The following is a 19,432-nucleotide window of genomic DNA, read 5'->3' as shown; positions in this document are numbered from 1 at the left end:
CGCATATTTAGTGAAAATGTGTTTGGTAAAGGAGGCTGCGCGGCGACCACAGGTGATGATACATAGTGTTAGGGATGATGATGACACCCGTGGTGGTGTTGATGCCTTGTGTGGCATGGTTTGGGTTCCTGTGTGGAACCGTTGGAGTGATCGGTGTATCACTTTGGAAGTGGCCTGAGTGCTGCTGTGGTCAGTGGACCATATGTGTTGTGATGTGACAATGTGAGTCACGCGTGTTGTGGCCGGCGTGCCACAGGTTTTGAGATGTGACAAGGTATGTCGCATGTGTTGTGGCCGGTGTGCTACAGGTATTAAGACTGTTGAGAGTTGATATGTGATAGTTGAGACATGACATCTTTGTGACTTGTGATGGACGTGGTCGGTGTACCACACGTGTTGTGACGTGACAAGGTGTGTCACATATGTTGTGGCCGTGGTGCCACAGGTATTGAAACGGTTGAGACATGACAGCTTTGTGACGAACGTGGTCGGTGGACCATGTGGTTACGGCAGGCGTGCCGTGTGACAATTACTATGAGAGACAGTGACATTTAGCGCAAGCCTTATCGCCTGTAGACTTGCAGTGGTGGTGACCGGATGTGGTGCGGGCCAGAGTGCTTTGAGATTTGAGATTTGAGAAGTCACATAAATGTTGTAACAACGAGGTGTTGTTCTGATCAATGTAATTTAAATGATATTGATGATGTTCTTATAAGAAAATATAGGTACTCAAACTATTCTTTGTTGCTTGTATTTGTAAAAGAGTTCATTCGATTCGAGCATTTTATTGATTATTTATGTTTGTACTCTTAACGATATTCGTGGCAGAATAACCTTCGTTAGTTAGGTCGAATCTTCGCCGATCGTTCGTCGAAAGTTAGGTCGGATCTGTAGCGATATTAATTGCCTAATGGATCTTAGTGACCTGTAGTGATGTTAATAGCCGAATGGATCTTAGTGATCTGTAGTGATATTAATAGCCGAATGGATCTTAGTGATCTGTAGTGATGTTAATAGCCGAATGGATCTTAGTGATCTGTAGTGATGATTAGTGGCAGAATAGCCGAACGGTAAAGTTGAATTAAAATTTGCTGAGTTGTCATAATGACTATTAAATGTCTTATTGCACACGAGGACGTGTGACAGTCAGGATCGCCGTGTCGACGCTCAAGTGATGTAATTGGTAAATTGAAAATAATGGGCGCTTACATGACATACTTACGATTTATCAAAAACACTTGTAAGCGACGTGGGTAATAAAGATGTCTGTTCAAGAGGCTATGGGAGCGTATTAGAGGCGTCAGGGGTTTTTGTAACGTCTGAATGTGTTCTCGGAAATTGCTCTGTTTGATAATTAATTAGCTTATGGTTTTTGTGGACTAGAGTAAGTGGGATCGCCAGGCTGCAGGCTGGCGTCACTCTGGGATTGAATCTCAATCTGGTCGGACAGTAGCAATAGAGACTGCATTACGCCTCGCGTACTTGTACTCGCGTTAAATATCTACGCCCTACGGATGTACCACCTAGTGCATCTAGCCATTCCTGAATACCTAAACCTACATTAAGCCCCGACATATATATATAATGTCAATAAACTTGCATTCCCAAACATCTTTCTCGCATTAATAAATAAAAGATCATGTACAAACATTTAACTAAACACTTTAACAAAATGACTTATGGTGTCGTTGGGCTTAACGTTTTTGCTTCAATATAAATATATTCACCTCTGCGTTCGTCGTCACTATACTAAATATAATAGCTGATTTTTAAGGCAGAGGTGTAAAAGTATGTTATTAATTATCTTTTATTCAGCCCAACGTCAATCTTTCCCGGTATTAGGGCGCACATGTGACATATTAGCTGAATAAAGGGTAACTGGTGGTCTCTTACCCAGCCAATATACACCTCTTATAACTCCTGTTACCCCTTATAATTCCGTTAAATTAATGCTACAACGCTCTTAAGTAGCTATGTGAACTTAAGGCTGCCTAATTTGTGCCCATTTAAGAGTCATAAAAGCTGAAAAGACGCTTATACAGCTCTTATGCAGCGTTTATATTCCAGCTTCAAGCGTATTCGTACTTCATTATGCGGCTGCTATACAGCTAATCTGTGCTACTTGGGTAGCCGCGCTACTGATAAAAGTAATTGGTACGGCTACGTAATTTACCACTGGCACGTTTTCCTACGTACAATAAGTAGGTAGGGTGTTTGCTACTTACTATAAGTAGCTGTCGATACCCCCAAAATTATCTATGAAAACACGGTGTATATTACGTATGTATAGGTTTGGTTAGGGTCAGGTCCAGTAAATAATTGTATTGTCTACGTATTTACGTATGCCGAACAGGTACTGTACTTGCTTAGGTAAAGTATATAATGGTGCGGCCTACGTGTATACGTATGCCGGACATGTACTGTACTTGCTCAGGTAAAGTATACAGGGTGAAATTTAATTCACTGGCCAAATTGAAACACCCGAAAGAATTCGAAAAAATATTAAACACGTGTTTTTTCTTTTAATACCGCTCAGTACATTTTTTTCGAATTAACTCATCATCAAGTTGTCCTAAAAACCTCGTACGTTATGGTGAACCGACAACTACCCACTACACCCGCTTCTCTCTTATCAGTTAAGGTCATTGACACCCCGCCCCTCCCGCTGTTTGCAATCGCGTCACCAATTATGAACCCTATTGCAGCGAGATAAGACGCTTACCTACATAAGTTGCTAATTTTTCCTTCATACTTTAACGGGCTTAGAGCCATCAAAATGCAAAGGCAACCCATTTTTAATCTAAAATATTATTTCTGACTAATGATTATTAACAAAACGTCCATGGCTTAAAAACAATGAGTAAAAACTAGGTCAGGAATCTTTGCATTCAGGCGTATTTAAAAAATTGAATCATCTTATGTAAGTACTTACATTTGATTAAAAGTCGACGCAATTAACGAAAGTCCCACGAGATGGTACTCTTGGATTCAATCCTTGTCTGCGAAGGCGTGGAACGGATTCCATTTCGTATAATCTTTGTGCACCACGTAAACACTCACCACTTAATAAATAACACCGTACCATTTCCTAATATTCCCGGTTCGAAAACATTTTTTTAAACCTTAGTACGCGCGCGATTATTATTTTAAGGTTGGCGAGTGACGAGTGACTAATCATTTATGCTAACCGTTATGTTTACCGCTAGCGCGGAATGGTTTAGACTACCCTCGAAATTGATAAACCTGCCTACCATCGCCAACACTAACTAGGTGGACCCTATTGCAACGATTATAAGGTTTAGTGAAGGTCAGATAAGGGTTTTGCTGATGTTGTTGTTAAAACCTACTATTAGGTTTGTTTACATTTGTGGTAATAGGGTGACCACGACTCGTGGAAAGTATTTAAAAATTGAAAAATGAAAATTAAAAAAAAATGTACTCTTTTTTTTCGCTAAATATATTCCTTAAGTGTAACCTAGTGCCTGGAATGAATATGGCCAGTGATTTAAATTTCACCCTGTATAATGGTGTGGCGTACGTATATACGTATGCCGGGCAGGTAACGTACTTGATCAGGTAAAGTATATAATGGTGTGGCCTACATATGTACGTATGCCGGACAGGTACCGTACTTGTTCAGGTAAAGTATATAATGGTGCGGCCTACATATGTACGTATGCCGGCCAGGTACCGTACTTGATCAGGTAAAGTATATAATGGTGCAGTCTACGTATGTACGTATGCCGGACAGGTACCGTACTTGTTCAGGTAAAGTATATAATGGTGCGGCCTACATATGTACGTATGCCGGCCAGGTACCGTACTTGATCAGGTAAAGTATATAATGGTGCAGTCTACGTATGTACGTATGCCGGACAGGTACTGTACTTGCTCAGGTAAAGTATATAATGGTGCGGCCTACGTGTATACGTATGCCGGACAGGTAACGTACTTGATCAGGTAAAGTATATAATGGTGTGGCCTACGTATATACGTATGTCGGACAGGTAACGTACTTGACCAGGTAAAGTTTATAATGGTGTGGTCTACGTATGTACGTATGCCGGACAGGTAACGTACTTGATCAGGTAAAGTATATAATAGAACATCCTACGTACGTTGATATGCCGGTGAGGTACCGTACTGATTCTGGTCCAGTATATAATGGAATATCCCACGTACGGTCAGCCAAGAAAGTGGTCTACCACTTTTCGACTCTATCAATCAGATGATACGAGTCGAAAAGTGGTAGACCACTTTCTTGGCTGACTGTACGTAGTACAGTCGCCATCAGATATATCGGGGCGGACGTGGTGATCAAAAATGTCAGAACACGCACCACCACCACCCAACACCTTGACAATAAAGGCATGTTCAGATATTTGTGCATGAGCTCGCTGGCCGCTCGGATATATCTGATGACGACTGTACCATTATATACTGGACAAGAATCAGTACGGCACCTCACCGACATATCTACGTACGTAGAATGTTCTATTATACACTGAATCTGAGCCAGTAAGTTACCTGTCAGGCATACGTTTAAGTATACGTAGGCCGCACCATTATATACTTTGCCTGAGCAATTACGGTACCTGTCGATACATACATACGTAGGCCGCACCATTATATACTTTGCCTGAGCAATTACGGTACCTGTCGATACATACATACGTAGGCCGCACCGTTATGTACTTTGCCTGAGCAAGTACAGTACCTGATGTAACAGTGTATGTACATACGTAAAACACAATTATAAAGAGTTTGTGCGAAAAAACATGAGTCGTGGTAGGTAAAGGAACTAACTTGAAGGTTCATACTATCGTCATGTCAAAACTCATCTTTTTTCGCTCATCAGACTCTGTAATCAGTATGACAACTGACCAGCATAAATATTATCTAGTGTAAGTATTAAGTATACGCCACTAGAACAAACAGTAAACAAACCTCCTCGGTGCATCAATGTCATATTTGTTCGTAACAAATAATCTGTGAATACTTGTCTAAAACCTGTTTACGGCATAGTATATTATAAGCTACTCTTATATGGTTTACAGTTTGTACTAGTGCTGCATTCTGGCGGCAGAACATTGCAGTAATACTCCCTATTATAAACCATTATAATAATACAAAGCTAGTATGTAGACCTATTAGGATACACGATAATAGTACAATAAATATGCGGTACGGTACCTGGCCAACTTATCAACATACGTAGGATGACATTTTATTTACTGATCCTGAGCCATTATCGCACCTGTCCAGCCATGACATTCTCTTATCAAAATCATTGACTACAAATTTGAGGTTTAATATCAATGCAAGTATGGATTTCACGAACAACATTGCTTAAAGAATCACATGGCAGATGACCTAAACGTAGTCTTGCATGATTCTTCAATTTAATAAAGTAAAAAACCGCATTAACTTACAATTACTTGGAGCTTTACAAATATTAAGTAGGTACCTATTCAAGTACGATACAATTTTTTTAGGTAAAGGACTGCTAATTGAAGTGAGCTATTAGAGAAAAATATGCATTTAAGTGTTTCCAATGTTTATGTCAAAAGAAATATTACAAAATAACTAACATAAACAGAAGGTAATCAGTTTTAAACTGTATTATTTTACAATATTTTATGACAGATTATTGTTGACCATTATTTTAATACAAACAAAAGTACTACACTAATACTATGATTGAAATCAAGGGTTATTCCCACTAGTTACCATTGGTAACTACTGAGATTTTTTTAGCAATAGAAATATTACAAATAAACCAACATAAACAGAAGGTAATAAGTTTTAAACTGTATAATTTTACAACATTTTATGACAGATTATTGTTGAACATTATTTTACTACAAACAAAAGTATTTACTATACTAATGCTATGCTTGAGCAAGGGTTATTCCCACTTGTTACCACCACGTTGTTACCAGTGGTAACTACTGGGATTTTTCCCCAACTTTTACCATTGGTAACTACTGGGAAAAAAATCCCAGTAGTTACCACCAAACCGAGTTGGAGGTAACTACTGGGATTTTTTTAGAAATAGTAATATTACAAGCAAACCAACATAAACAGAAGGTAATCAGTTTTAAACTGTATCCTTTTACAACATTTTATGACAGATTATTGTTGACCATTATTTTAATACAAACAAAAGTACTATACTAATACTAAGCGCATTGTAATATGCCTACTTGAATAAACTATTTTCTATCTTGTCTTATCTTAAGCTTGAGATCAAGGATTATTCCCACTAGTTACCACCACGTTGTTACCAGTGGTAACTACTGGGATTTTTTTTCCCACCTTTTACCATTGACGCTGACGCTGACCTCAACCTACATCTTAAGAGTCCTGCATATTTATTCAGGAACATATGGAACTATCTAAAAGTCACACATGCCAATTTCCTAGGAAAGCCAAAAATTTATTTAATATTCTACCCGATCACATTCCTAAAACTAGCTTTTATGGCAATTCTTTTTTTTGCTATGGGACCTCGAATGTTCAACCACCTATTGAATGAAATAAAAGGCTTACCAACATCTTCATTTAAACTACACCTAAAGGAATTACTTGTAAGAAAAAGTTATTATGACATAAAAGATTTTTTGATGATAATTTTGACATTTAAATTTAATAATAAGAAATTGGGATCTAGTTTGTGATATGTAATTAATATAAACAAATTAATAATTATTGTATGTTGTTGTAATTGTTGATGTAAATTAATATTATTGTATGATTTTGTTATGTTTTGATGACGTTATTTTAGTTTACATTTTTAATAATGCATGTAGTTTAAGAATATTGTACGCCTTAAAGGCAGGTTATAATGGACATAAATATTTTAGAACCTCTGTATTACCTATATATAACTCACAATAAAGAATTGAATGAATTGAAGTGTTTCCAATGTTTATGTCAAAAGAAATATTACAAAATAACTAACATAAACAGAAGGTAATCAGTATTAAACTGTATTATTTTACAATATTTTATGACAGATTATTGTTGACCATTATTTTAATACAAACAAAAGTACTACACTAGTACTATGATTGAAATCAAGGGTTATTCCCACTAGTTACCATTGGTAACTACTGGGATTTTTTTAGCAATAGAAATATTACAAATAAACCAACATAAACAGAAGGTAATAAATTTTAAACTGTATAATTTTACAACATTTTATGACAGATTATTGTTGAACATTATTTTACTACAAACAAAAGTATTTACTGTACTAATACTATGCTTGAGCAAGGGTTATTCCCACTTGTTACCACCACGTTGTTACCAGTGGTAACTACTGGGATTTTTTCCCAACTTTTACCATTGGTAACTACTGGGAAAAAAATCCCCGTAGTTACCACCAAACCGAGTTGGAGGTAACTACTGGGATTTTTTTAGAAATAGTAATATTACAAGCAAACCAACATAAACAGAAGGTAATCAGTTTTAAACTGTATCCTTTTACAACATTTTATGACAGATTATTGTTGACCATTATTTTAATACAAACAAAAGTACTATACAAATACTAAGCGCATTGTAATATGCCTACTTGAATAAACTATTTTCTATCTTGTCTTATCTTAAGCTTGAGATCAAGGATTATTCCCACTAGTTACCACCACGTTGTTACCAGTGGTAACTACTGGGATTTTTTTTCCCACCTTTTACCATTGACGCTGACGCTGACCTCAACCTACATCTTAAGAGTCCTGCATATTTATTCAGGAACATATGGAACTATCTAAAAGTCACACATGCCAATTTCCTAGGAAAGCCAAAAATTTATTTAATATTCTACCCGATCACATTCCTAAAACTAGCTTTTATGGCAATTCTTTTTTTTGCTATGGGACCTCGAATGTTCAACCACCTATTGAATGAAATAAAAGGCTTACCAACATCTTCATTTAAACTACACCTAAAGGAATTACTTGTAAGAAAAGGTTATTATGACATAAAAGATTTTTTGATGATAATTTTGACATTTAAATTTAATAATAAGAAATTGGGATCTAGTTTGTGATATGTAATTAATATTAACAAATTAATAATTATTGTATGTTGTTGTAATTGTTGATGTAAATTAATATTATTGTATGATTTTGTTATGTTTTGATGACGTTATTTTAGTTTACATTTTTAATAATGCATGTAGTTTAAGAATATTGTACGCCTTAAAGGCAGGTTATAATGGACATAAATGTTTTAGAACCTCTGTATTACCTATATATAACTCACAATAAAGAATTGAATTGAATTGGTAACTACTGGGATTTTTTTGAAATAGTAATATTACAAACAAACCAACATAAACAGAAGGTATTACAGTTTTAAACTGTATTACTGTATTGTTGAGCATGTAGCTAGTGACATGTGCTTCTGATAACACTTGCTTGATAAATCCGTCGCATATTTCCGCGCGAGAAAATTTCAGAGCCGCTAGAAGGATAAGACAAAAACCTGATGCCCCTCTGGTAGAGTGTTATTACCATCCCGCTAGCGTGGGTGTTTAAGCAATCGAGCCAACCAGCGTAACATGACCGAGCGATGTACTACCCGAGCGTAATTGGAATGCGAGCCTATGCTGGTTAGACCGAGCAGTCAGCCCATCCGAAGCGCGTCCTAAGCGGTTTTAATAACAACCATGCCCTTTACTTATTTGGCCTGACTACAAATTATGAATACCTACATATTCCAGCTCTGCGTCGTGTTATAATAGAACGAAATCAGTTCTGTCGGTTTTTGACTGATTTGTTTGTTCGTTTGTATAAATATGTAATTGAATTTACAGTTAATAAGATACATTTTATCCGTATAATAAGTTAATATCTACTTAACTAGAATGAGAGAGAATGTCTATTTTAGTTTTTACACTTATTTTTATTAGTAGTTTATACTGTTTTTATTAGTAAAACAAAAACCACTTTTTCCCAGTATTTACCAGTGGTAAAAGGTGGTGAAAAAATTCCCAGTAGTTACCACTGGTAAGAACTTGGTGGGAAATAACCCAACTAGACGTACCCTGGAAAAGAGAACAACTTGTTTTCTACGCATTGTAAAACAAGAAGACATTCTAGCTTACGCCAAAGGAAAAGCACAGCACTCTCGCAACAATCGGATTAAATTTATCTTATTAACTGTAAATTGAATTACATATTTATACAAACGAACAAACAAATCAGTCAAAAACCGACAGAACTGATTTCGTTCTATTATAACACGACGCAGAACTGGAATATGTAGGTATTCATAATTTGTAGTCAGGCTAAATAAGTAAAGGGCATGGTTGTTATTAAAACCGCTTAGGGCGCGCTTCGGATGGGCTGACTGCTCGGACTAACCAGCATAGGCTCGCATTCCAATTACGGTTGGTCATGTTACGCTGGTTGGCTCGATTGCTTAAACAACCTATTTGTGACCTTCTGCCACCTCCACTGCTCGCCGCCACATTATCCTCAAGTTCCGCCTTCGACATTGGCCGCCAGGCCACTTCATTTACCATGAGTGCCCCGCACTGTGGGCTGAAATTCGGCTCTCATTGACATAGAAACCGAAGTTGCTATTTTTATGATTTTTTGATTGAAATAGGTTTGGCTAGGCATTGTTATGGTAACCTATGAATTTTAGACGATTTGGAATGAAAATTGTCGAGTTACGAGTTTTTTTTTTAAATGTATGGAGCAGGAACAAGAAATCATTATTACTCAAGAACCGCAAAACTAACCGTAATATCCTCGCAGGTGGTTATACTGCGAATAATTTGTGATTTTTTGGCATCCTACATATATCCGCCACGGGTGCGTAGTATAACCATATACGAGGATATTACGGTTTGTTTTGCGGTTTTTGAGTAATAATGATTTTTTGTTCCTGCTCCATACATTTTTTTTTTTTTAAATCTTAGCTCGACAATTTTCATTCCAAATCGTCTAAAATTCATAGGTTAACCATAACAATGTCTAGCAAAACCTATTTCAATCAAAAAATCATAAAAATAACAACTTCGGTTTCTATGTCAATGAGAGCCAAATTTCAGCCCACAATGCCCCGTACAGCTTTTGCCGGAGGGACGGCAACCCTTGTTTATTGGAAGAACTTGTAAGTAATGAAATAAAACGAAATCCGTTCTGTCGGTTTTTGACTGATTTGTTTGTTCGTTTGTATGAATATGTGATTCATTAAAATATTTTTTAGCTTGTAAGATTTTTACTATTAATGTATGTTAGTTTGTAAGGTATGTCTCTATGGGCCTTAGTTGCCTGATAATAATTATATTTAATTTAATTTAATAAGAACAACACAAATACCATCGCCCGCACAGAACGTGTGTAATTAAGTGGGTAAGTCGCTTTAAGCCGACCTCTGACTAACAGTCCGCTGGACGATATCGGCCGGTCAGTTGTTCGGAACTGTCAAATTTTTGTTCTAACAGACAGGCCGATATCGTCCGGCGGCCTGTTGGTCAGTGGTCGCCTTTGCGGAGAGCACGCTAGAAGTCCGCCAGATTCATGTCACGGGGCCAGGTAATTAATGCGTTAATTTCGTTCTATTATAATTTATAATACAGTGAAACCTGGATAAGTGGGATCCCAAGGGACGAGAAAATTTGTCTCACTTAAAGAGGTATTCCACTTACACAGGGTCTGAGTAAGAAAGGTATAAATAAATTTACTACTATCAAATGGTTTCTTATGTTGTAGAATCCCAATTGGATAAAAACCAACAGATCATTAAAGTCTTCGGGATAGCAAGCTGCGTAGCTGGTTTGTTAGTGTGCACACCGTTGTATGGGGACCTTGCACTTTGTGACTATGTGCTGAAACTTGGCATAGTTGATTGTTAGCTGGTCTTGAGCTGATACAGATCGGGAGCCGTCGAGAGCCACCTCTCATTCAGTGGGGGGGAGGGGGGAAGTTCGACGCTGCGGCGCTTCACTTGGAGCAACATTTCTCTAAAACTATACCTATTAAGGCATGTAATATATCATTTTCGGATAAATTGAGGATGAGGAATCTATTTTTAGAACAAAAACCATGAACTTTCTAACAAAAAAAAAGAATAAAGTAGAAAAGACTCAAAAACGTATTTTAGATTTTCTTTAATGTGTAGCAGGAATGTGAAAACAAAAAATACAGTCGTAAAGTCGTAAATAGTTGTTTTCAGATTCCTGCACCACTTTTTTTTAAAAAAACTGGTTATTATAATCCGAAAATGATACATTACATGCCCTTATAGGTATAGTTTTAGAGAAATGTTGCTCCAAGTGAAGCGCCGCAGCTTCGAACTTCCCTCCTGCCCCCCACTAAATGAGAGGTGGCTCTCGACGGCTCCCGGTCTGTATCTGCTCATGACCAGCTAAAAATCAACTGTGCCAAGTTTCAGCGCATACTCACAAAATGCAAGGTGTTGTGCACTAACAAACCAGCTACCGGTTGATTGGTATATTTCAAAGACACATTCTATGTATGTATATTGTATGTCACAGTAGTTACCACTATCTTAGTTTGGTGGTAAAAGGTGGGTAAAAAAATCCCAATAGTTACCACTGGTAACAACTTGATGGTAACTAGTGGGAATAACCCGTTTTCCCTTAGTCGCCTTATACGACACCCACGGGACGAGATGGGGTGGTGCTATTCTGATGCCGGCACCACTTTTCATTAACCAGGATTGCTTAAATAACCACGCTAGCGGGATGGTATAGTCAGTCCACGAAAAGTCTGCAGCGGATTTGCTAGCCCACGCCGTGCAACGTCAAACTTCTATGAAATTATGACGTATATATGACACTTGCACTTAGGGCTTGCAAATATTCGAAACTTCCAGGTATTCGAATATTCGACTTTTACTGACGAGATATTCGAATATTCGAATAATTATTCGAATATTTAAAAAAAATAAGAAAAGGAACGAAAAATCGGTTTATTATAGTTTTATTCAAAAGCTTTTTTCACATATTGCTAAAATTAATGATATTTTGCAGAAATCCACTTATTGACTAGATTTTATCATCCTACTCTGAAATACCCACGTTTATAAAAGCAAGTAAGTACCTAAAACGCAAAAATTAGACATTTCCAATATTTCTTGATAAAACTTTTTATTATAAATGCGTCGTTGCGTGAATTAATATAACTTTAACCATCCAAACACGTATGTAAGAGAGAAAACATTTTAGTAGGTAATCACTAATCATTTTCTGATTTAAATTAACTTCTTGTCGTTAAGAAGCCTGTAAAATGGCCTTTAATTCCATTGTATTTTGAATCTTTATTGACTTTATTAGTCTTGGCAAGTTTAGTTTTGATTCCTAATGGTCGGCTGTTATATAATAAGTTATATAATTGGTATTGGAATATTTAAGGGAAAAAGTTGGCTGACTACGGGGTGGATTATTCGTTAGCTAAAGGTGCATGGTTAGATTACCTAGTTCGGTAGGTTTGGTATGATCAAATTTGTGAATTGCGATAAAGGGCAAGGTTTAGACTTCGAATATTCGCTTAAGGTACGCTTTTATTCAATAAACAAAATTATCCTTTATCTTAAAACTTACGTAAAGTTACTTGTACCTAGAAAAAGCATTAGCCGCACCGTAATAAAACATACTTTTTGATTTCGTTTCCTTTTGAAATTGAGTTAGGTTCTTAGGTTTAACTGTATTCACGAAGCCTATTGAGAGAAATACAGTAAAAACATTATTTCCTTCGCATTTGGGTACCTACGGTTCCTCATTCACTGTTAATACCCGGCAAAATACACAGAAACTGTAACTATAACGGATGAAAATAGATTTTACCTAGTAATAAAAAATATTCGAATATTCGAAACCTGAGCGGCCGAATATTCGAATATCAAAACAGGTCGAATATTCGACATATTCGAATATTCGAATATTCGAATTGCAAGCCCTACTTGCACTGCGTGGGCTATCAAAACTGCTGCAGATAAAGTACATAATGATTATTTTACTCTTTTTTCCGATTTTTGCTCTTAGCCTGACGCCCTCTTCCCCCTTCGCCGTACTCAATTTAAGGTTGTTTTATGTGATTTTAATTGCTTACACGTTCTTCCAATAAACATATTTGGAAAAGGGCCAACTGGGGTTTTCTCAAATATTTTCAATACCAGGATTGAAGTTTTTAATAACATGCTGCACTTAGATGTGATTACACATGAATATGCTTGGTTCCTGGACTCTTAATCTAAATCTGGATTACAGTGAACATATGTTTGCAGGTAGTTTGGGTGTCCTAAATAACAAAAATATGCGAACTATTATCAATGATTTAGCTAGCCTCGTGCAAGATATCGACTTTAATTGTTTACCATTTAACGCGTGTTATGATTAAGAAATACCCAGTAGTTACCACTATCTTAGTTAGGTGGTACAAGGTGGAGAAAAAAATCTCAATAGCTACCACTGATAACAACTTGATGGTAACTAGTGGGAATAACCCGTTTTCCCTTAGTCGCCTTATACGACACCCACGGGACGAGATGGGGTGGTGCTATTCTGATGCCGGCACCACACAGCAAAATAATATATGGTAAGGTTGCCACGTTTGGCGGTTCCTAATTCTTACTTAGCCTAAAGTCCAACGGACGGTGACATACGAGTTTAAAGTCGCGGTGTACGGTCATTGTAGCGGGTACAGGTGAAATTAGAGAATTTTAAGTATGAGACTTACTGACGTTCGTTCTTCGAACCTCGTGTGCAAAAAAAATATCATTAAATTCAAGACATTCCAACAAAAGACAGTGAAATATAGTTTTGTCATTAACCAGGATTGCTTAAACAACCACGCTAGCGGGATGGTGAAGTCAGTCCATGAAAAGTCTGCAGCGGATTTGGTAGCCCACGCAGTGCAACGTCAAACTTCTATGAAATTATGACGTATAAATGACACTTGCACTGTGTGGGCTATCAAAACTGCTGCAGATAAAGTACATAATGATTATTTTACTCTTTTTTCCGATTTTTGCTCTTAGCCTGACGCCCTCTTCCCCCTTCGTCGTACTCAATTTAAGGTTGTTTTATGTGATTTTAATTGCTTACACGTTCTTCCAATAAACATATTTGGAAACAAGCCAACGAGCGTAACATGACCGAGCGATGTACTACCCGAGCGTAATTGGAATGCGAGCCTGTGCTGGTTAGTCCGAGCAGTCAGCCCATCCGAAGCGCGCCCTAAGCGGTTTTAATAACAACCATGCCCTTTACTTATTTAACCTGACTACAAATTATGCATATGTGCCTACATATTCCAGCTCTGCGTCGTGTTATAATAGAACGAAATGAAGTAGCTGTAAATAAAAAAACGAAATCAGTTCTGTCGGTTTTTGACTGATTTGTTTATTGGTTTGTATAAATATGTAATTCAATTTGCAGTTAATGAGATAAATTTAATCCGATTGTGGCGAGAGTGCTGTGCTTTTCCTTTGGCGTAAGCTAGAATGTCTTCTTGTTTTACAATGAGCGTAGAAAACAAGTTGTTCTCTTTTCCAGGGTACGTCTGGTTGGGTTATTCCCACTAGTTACCATCAAGTTCTTACCAGTGTTAACCCTCTGTCACTCAAGAACATCAATTTTAATATTTCAAGCAAATTTGGATAGAACTAGTTGAAATAAAAAACTTAATTTCTCATTTTTTTTATTTTTTTTTATTTCGCGACAAAAATCAAAAAAAAGGGAGCGTTGCTCGTAGGCAACATTGAGTAACAAGCATATCAAAAATATTCAAAATCCTGTCCTTTTCGTTTTTTACTAAACTAGTGCCTATGACAGATGATAGTTTCTAAAACAATTTTTATTTTTTGTGTAGCATAAAGCTACGCCGCACTTCTCACATACCTACAGTGTGGGTGAATCCGATGCAAGTAGGAAACTTACAGCGGATTTTCTTGTCAGACCATTGCGGCTAGGGCTTGCAAATATTCGAAACTTTCAGGTATTCGAATATTCGACTTTTTCTGACGACATATTCGAATATTCGAATAATTATTCGAATATTATAAAAAATAAGAAAAAGAACGAGAAATCGGTTTATTATCGTTTTATTCGAAAGCTTATTTCACATATTGCTAAAACTAATGATATTTTGCAGAAATCCACTTAATTGACTAGATTTTATCATCCTACTATGAGATGCCCACATTTATAAAAACAAGTAAAACGCCAAAATAAGACGTATTCAATATTTCTAGATAAAACTTTTATTATAAATGCGCCGTTGAGTGTAATAATATAACTTTAATCATCTAAACCAAACCTAGGTATGTAAGATATTTTTTTTAGTAGGTAATTATTTTCTGATTTAAATTAACTTGTAGTCACTCAGAGGCCTTAATTAATGGTCGGCTTAATTATATAATATTGGAATATTTAAGGGAAAAAGTTAGTTGACTACTGGATTATTTGTCAGCTAAAGGTGCATAGTTAGATTACCTAGTTGGGCACTGGGCAGGTTTGGTATGATCAAATTTGAGAATTGCGATAAGTGCGGGCAAGGTTTAGTCTTAATAAACAGACTGACCCTTTAACTTAAAACTTATGCACCGTAAAAATAACATACTTTTTGATTTCGTTTTCTTTCAAATTGAGTTAGGTTTCACTGTATTCACGAAGTCTATCGAGAGGAATACAGTAAAAATATTATTTCCTTCGTATTTGGGTACCTACCATTACTCATTCACTGTAAATACCCGGAAAACACACAGAAACTGTAACTGCAGCGGATTAAATAGATTTTTTATAGTAATAAAAAATATTCGAATATTCGAAACCTGAGCGGCCGAATATTCGAATATCAAAACAGGCCGAATATTCGACAAATTCGAATATTCGAATATTCGAATTGCAAGCCCTAATTGCGGCCAGTGCCCAATCTGGTCCTGTCGAACTGCTTGTGGAGGTGCGTGCTGAGTAGGTCCTTTACGTTTTTTAGCCACGATTTCAGTTTCTAAAGATCGTCGAGTTGTTGTAGATGATTTAGTCCCCATTTGGCATAGACTAGCGGCGACATCCAGACGAAAATCTGCCGAACCTTTGATGGATTTCTTGGGAATTATTTTGTGTTTGCACACTCTTTTGTACAGCAGCCATGCATTTGCGATTGACAAATCCAAGTAGTGGTAAAATAAACGCATAGGCCAGCGTTTGCTCCGCAGTTGTATTTTGTATATACCCATTATACTGTCGATAAGGTCGACACCGCCCATGTGACGATTATATTCGGCTACCACAAACGGTCTTTTGATATCAATGTACTTTGATTGCTTTTTGTCGTATCTGCTGACATCGGAAATGGGGTTTTGGCCAGCAAACGTAGATGCCAAGGTGACAACTTTATTGTCTTTCCATACAACTGTTGACACCTCCACGCCATTGACATCAGCAACGTATTCTTCAGAATATCCTCGTTCTTTCTTCTTGATCACTTTCTCAGATGAAAGTTTACAGTCAGGGATCCGATTTCTTCGAATAGTTCCAAGGGATAAAATACCTTCTTTGACTAAATATTCCAGGAGAGGCAAAGAGGTAAAGTAGTTGTCAAAATACAGCCTGAAATTTTCATGTCTCGGTATTATGCGTGCCAGTCTCATTACAACATTCGACGAAGCCCCCAAATCCGGCTCACCTTGGTTAACTACATTTTCTGTGCCAGTTTCTATCTCAGTTTTGTAAGCGAAACCGGAAACACCACTCAACACGTATATTTTGTAACCCCATTTATGGGGTTTGTTGGGGTTGTATCGTTTCAGCACATTTCGGGCTTTAGTGGAGCACATTTGCTCATCTACACAAAGCTGCTTCTCCAAGGTGATTTCTTTGTATGAAGTATTCAAGGTATCAACAACCGGACGAAATTTAAAGATTCTATCGTGATTTGGATCGCTTCTGGGAACTGCTTTGCTATTGTCATTGAAATGCAGCAACTGTCTTATTTTTTCGAACTTGTTCAAGGCCATTGTACGTTGAATTAGTTCTGTGCCGAGTATAGGTGCCCAGTGACTGGTAACCCTGGGTAGTTTAATCAGGGACATCAGGAATACTATGCCGATGAACTGTCGTATATCTAGGTCAGTTACACGAAAGGTATTACTTGGATCCTTCTGTACCACATAGAGGTTGGTCTGTTCAACAATCGTTTCAATTAACTCTGGTGGGAACAACTTCAGAAAGAACTGCACGGGTGTATCGAGTTCTAAAGTATCAGGACTAAGTGTCTCATTACCTTTGAATGCTAGCTGAAGTGCGTTTAACTCCAGGTTCTTCTTTTTCCACCGTAAGTTCAGCTTTTTTGGCTTCTTTCCTTGGGACCTTGAAGCTGGAAGATTACAATCGCTTGAAGTCGATTGTATTGGTTCTACCTGAGTCGAAGTGGTAATTTCGTCATTTTGTAAGGTTCTAATCAATGTGTCCACATGATTATCAAACTCCCCGTCAGAAGAAGCATCGCCAAACTCATCAATCAACTCCTCAACCATCTCCTCAGTCAACCCCTCCATCTCAGGATCAAAATCAGGGTCGGCAATACTATCGTCATCAAATTCTAACCCATCTTCACTCGCATCATCATCACAGAGTGCTGCAGCAATGTCAGTATCTTGCAAACGACGTTTACGAGACATCCTAGGACAAGATATTAATTACGTTAAAAACATATACCTACGGTACTAAACTTTGACCCTTTTACGATAATGTAGCTTATGGGCTACAAACACTAAGTACCTACCACTTTCATAAAAACAAGGAATTACTTGAAGATAACAATATATGTTATGATTTATACACTTACCTCAACTTTTTTCACGATAACAGGCACAAAAATCACCAACTACTATTTTTAAAAGATTTTAACAAATTCACTAACACATGTTTTTCAAATTTCTCCGAAACACTAAACATTGTTGTGTTCGACCGAGTAACGCCATCTAGTTGAAAATTGAGGAAGCGTCTAGTCCATGCATCGGTGTGTAGACTACAAGCTACAGTGCATAAACTAGCGCTTAAAAAATTCCTTTAAAATTGAGAAAGGTGTCAAGAGTATGTTGCCCGTAGGCAACAGTATGATACAGAGGGTTAACTACTGCGATTTTATTTCTCACCTTTTACCACTGGTAACTACTGGGAAAAAAATCCCCACTAGTTACCACCAACTCGGCTTGGTGGTAACTACTGGGATTTTTTTTAGAAATAGTAATATTACAAACAAACCAACATAAACAGAAGGTAATCAGTTTTAAACTGTATTATTTTACAACATTTTATGGTAGATTATTTTTGAGCATTATTTAAAGACAAACAAAAGTAAGATATATCAAAGAATACTTAAAGTATATAAGGAATTATTAAAATTATAAAAATAATAATTTTCTGAAAGAGAGAAAATATTTATTTTGCAAAAATGTTAGGTGTTTGTAATGTTAATTGTAAATTGAATTATTTATACGGTCAAAAACCGACAGAACTGATAACTAATTCATTTCGTTCTACGAACTGGGCCACCACGGGTTGTCCTGCCAGAGAAGCGCGGGCCGCATCTCTCGCCACGCCTCCCTGAATGATGTCACCCGGAGGGCGCTTGCTTCCGTTAGCGTGCCGGCCATCCTAAAGCCGTAAGGTATCGCACGCGACGACGGCAAGCGGCCCGACGGAATGACACTTATTCCGTGGAGGCTGGGGAGGACGCTTGTGTGGGACGCCACCTGCGTTGACACGCTCGCGCCGTCCCACCTACAGGCGACCTCCGTCAATGCGGGAGCGGCGGCTACAACAGCTGAATAGAACAAGCGGCGCAAATATGCTGTCCTCGGCGAGGGCTACATATTTGCGCCGTTTGGCGTAGAGACTCTGATGGGACCGTGGGAGCCTAGCGCAAAAAGCTTCTTTAAGGAAATGTCCCAGCGCCTCATTTACACCTCAGGTGACCGGAGGGCTGGCAGCTACCTCGGCCAGAGGATAAGCCTGGCCATCCAAAAAGGTAACGCTGCCAGCCTTCTGGGCACCATAACGCACGAAGATGACCTGGGGACCATTTTTTACTTATATAAGTTTAGTTTAAGATTTGTTATATTTTAGTTTGGCACGTATTTAACCGGTCAACTAATTAATCGAATTTGGGTAGTTTAATAATAGAAATGGGTACTAAAATTCATAGTTTGGCAACTAAAACGGAGCCTTAAAATATATCAATATGAGTTGTATTTTAATGCCGTTACAGCTTTTGTTTATTTTTAGGCAGGTACCAACTATTTATTTGGCAACTGATTTATTATATTGGAGCCTATTTATGAAGCACATTTTAAAAAGAAAACGGCTATCTATTAATTTAAAAATGGAGTTCTTTTAAAATATTTTGTTTGGTCACTACACGGTCAACCTAACACGCTCCTCCTCGCT

At 37.4% G+C, this 19,432-nt stretch overlaps 1 protein-coding gene across 1 annotated transcript; it reads right to left on the bottom strand.

Moving 5' to 3' along the window:
• Window positions 1-14,285: 14,285 nt before the first annotated feature.
• Window positions 14,286-17,806, bottom strand: LOC134805593 (piggyBac transposable element-derived protein 3-like). Its single transcript, XM_063778870.1, has 2 exons — window positions 15,902-17,806; window positions 14,286-14,334 (listed from the first exon to the last, which is right to left on the bottom strand). The coding sequence occupies exons 1-2, from the start codon at window positions 17,659-17,661 to the stop codon at window positions 14,286-14,288; spliced, it is 1,809 nt and encodes a 602-aa protein (XP_063634940.1). The 5' UTR covers window positions 17,662-17,806.
• Window positions 17,807-19,432: the final 1,626 nt, after the last annotated feature.

This window comes from Cydia splendana, unplaced genomic scaffold (genome assembly GCF_910591565.1).
Source record: "Cydia splendana unplaced genomic scaffold, ilCydSple1.2 scaffold_45_ctg1, whole genome shotgun sequence".
NCBI lineage: Eukaryota > Metazoa > Arthropoda > Insecta > Lepidoptera > Tortricidae > Cydia > Cydia splendana.
The sequence above is the reverse complement of the archived record's forward strand: the minus strand, read 5'-3'. Positions and strand labels throughout refer to the sequence as shown.

Bases quoted from the DNA above. Each gene is read 5' to 3' on its own strand.
- LOC134805593 (XM_063778870.1), bottom strand. From the start codon at position 17,661: ATGTCTCGTAAACGTCGTTTGCAAGATACTGACATTGCTGCAGCACTC. The intron at 14,335-15,901 runs GCAATTAGGGCT...TTTTATTTACAG, and splicing joins GACCAGATTGGGCACTGGCC to CTACTTCATTTCGTTCTATT.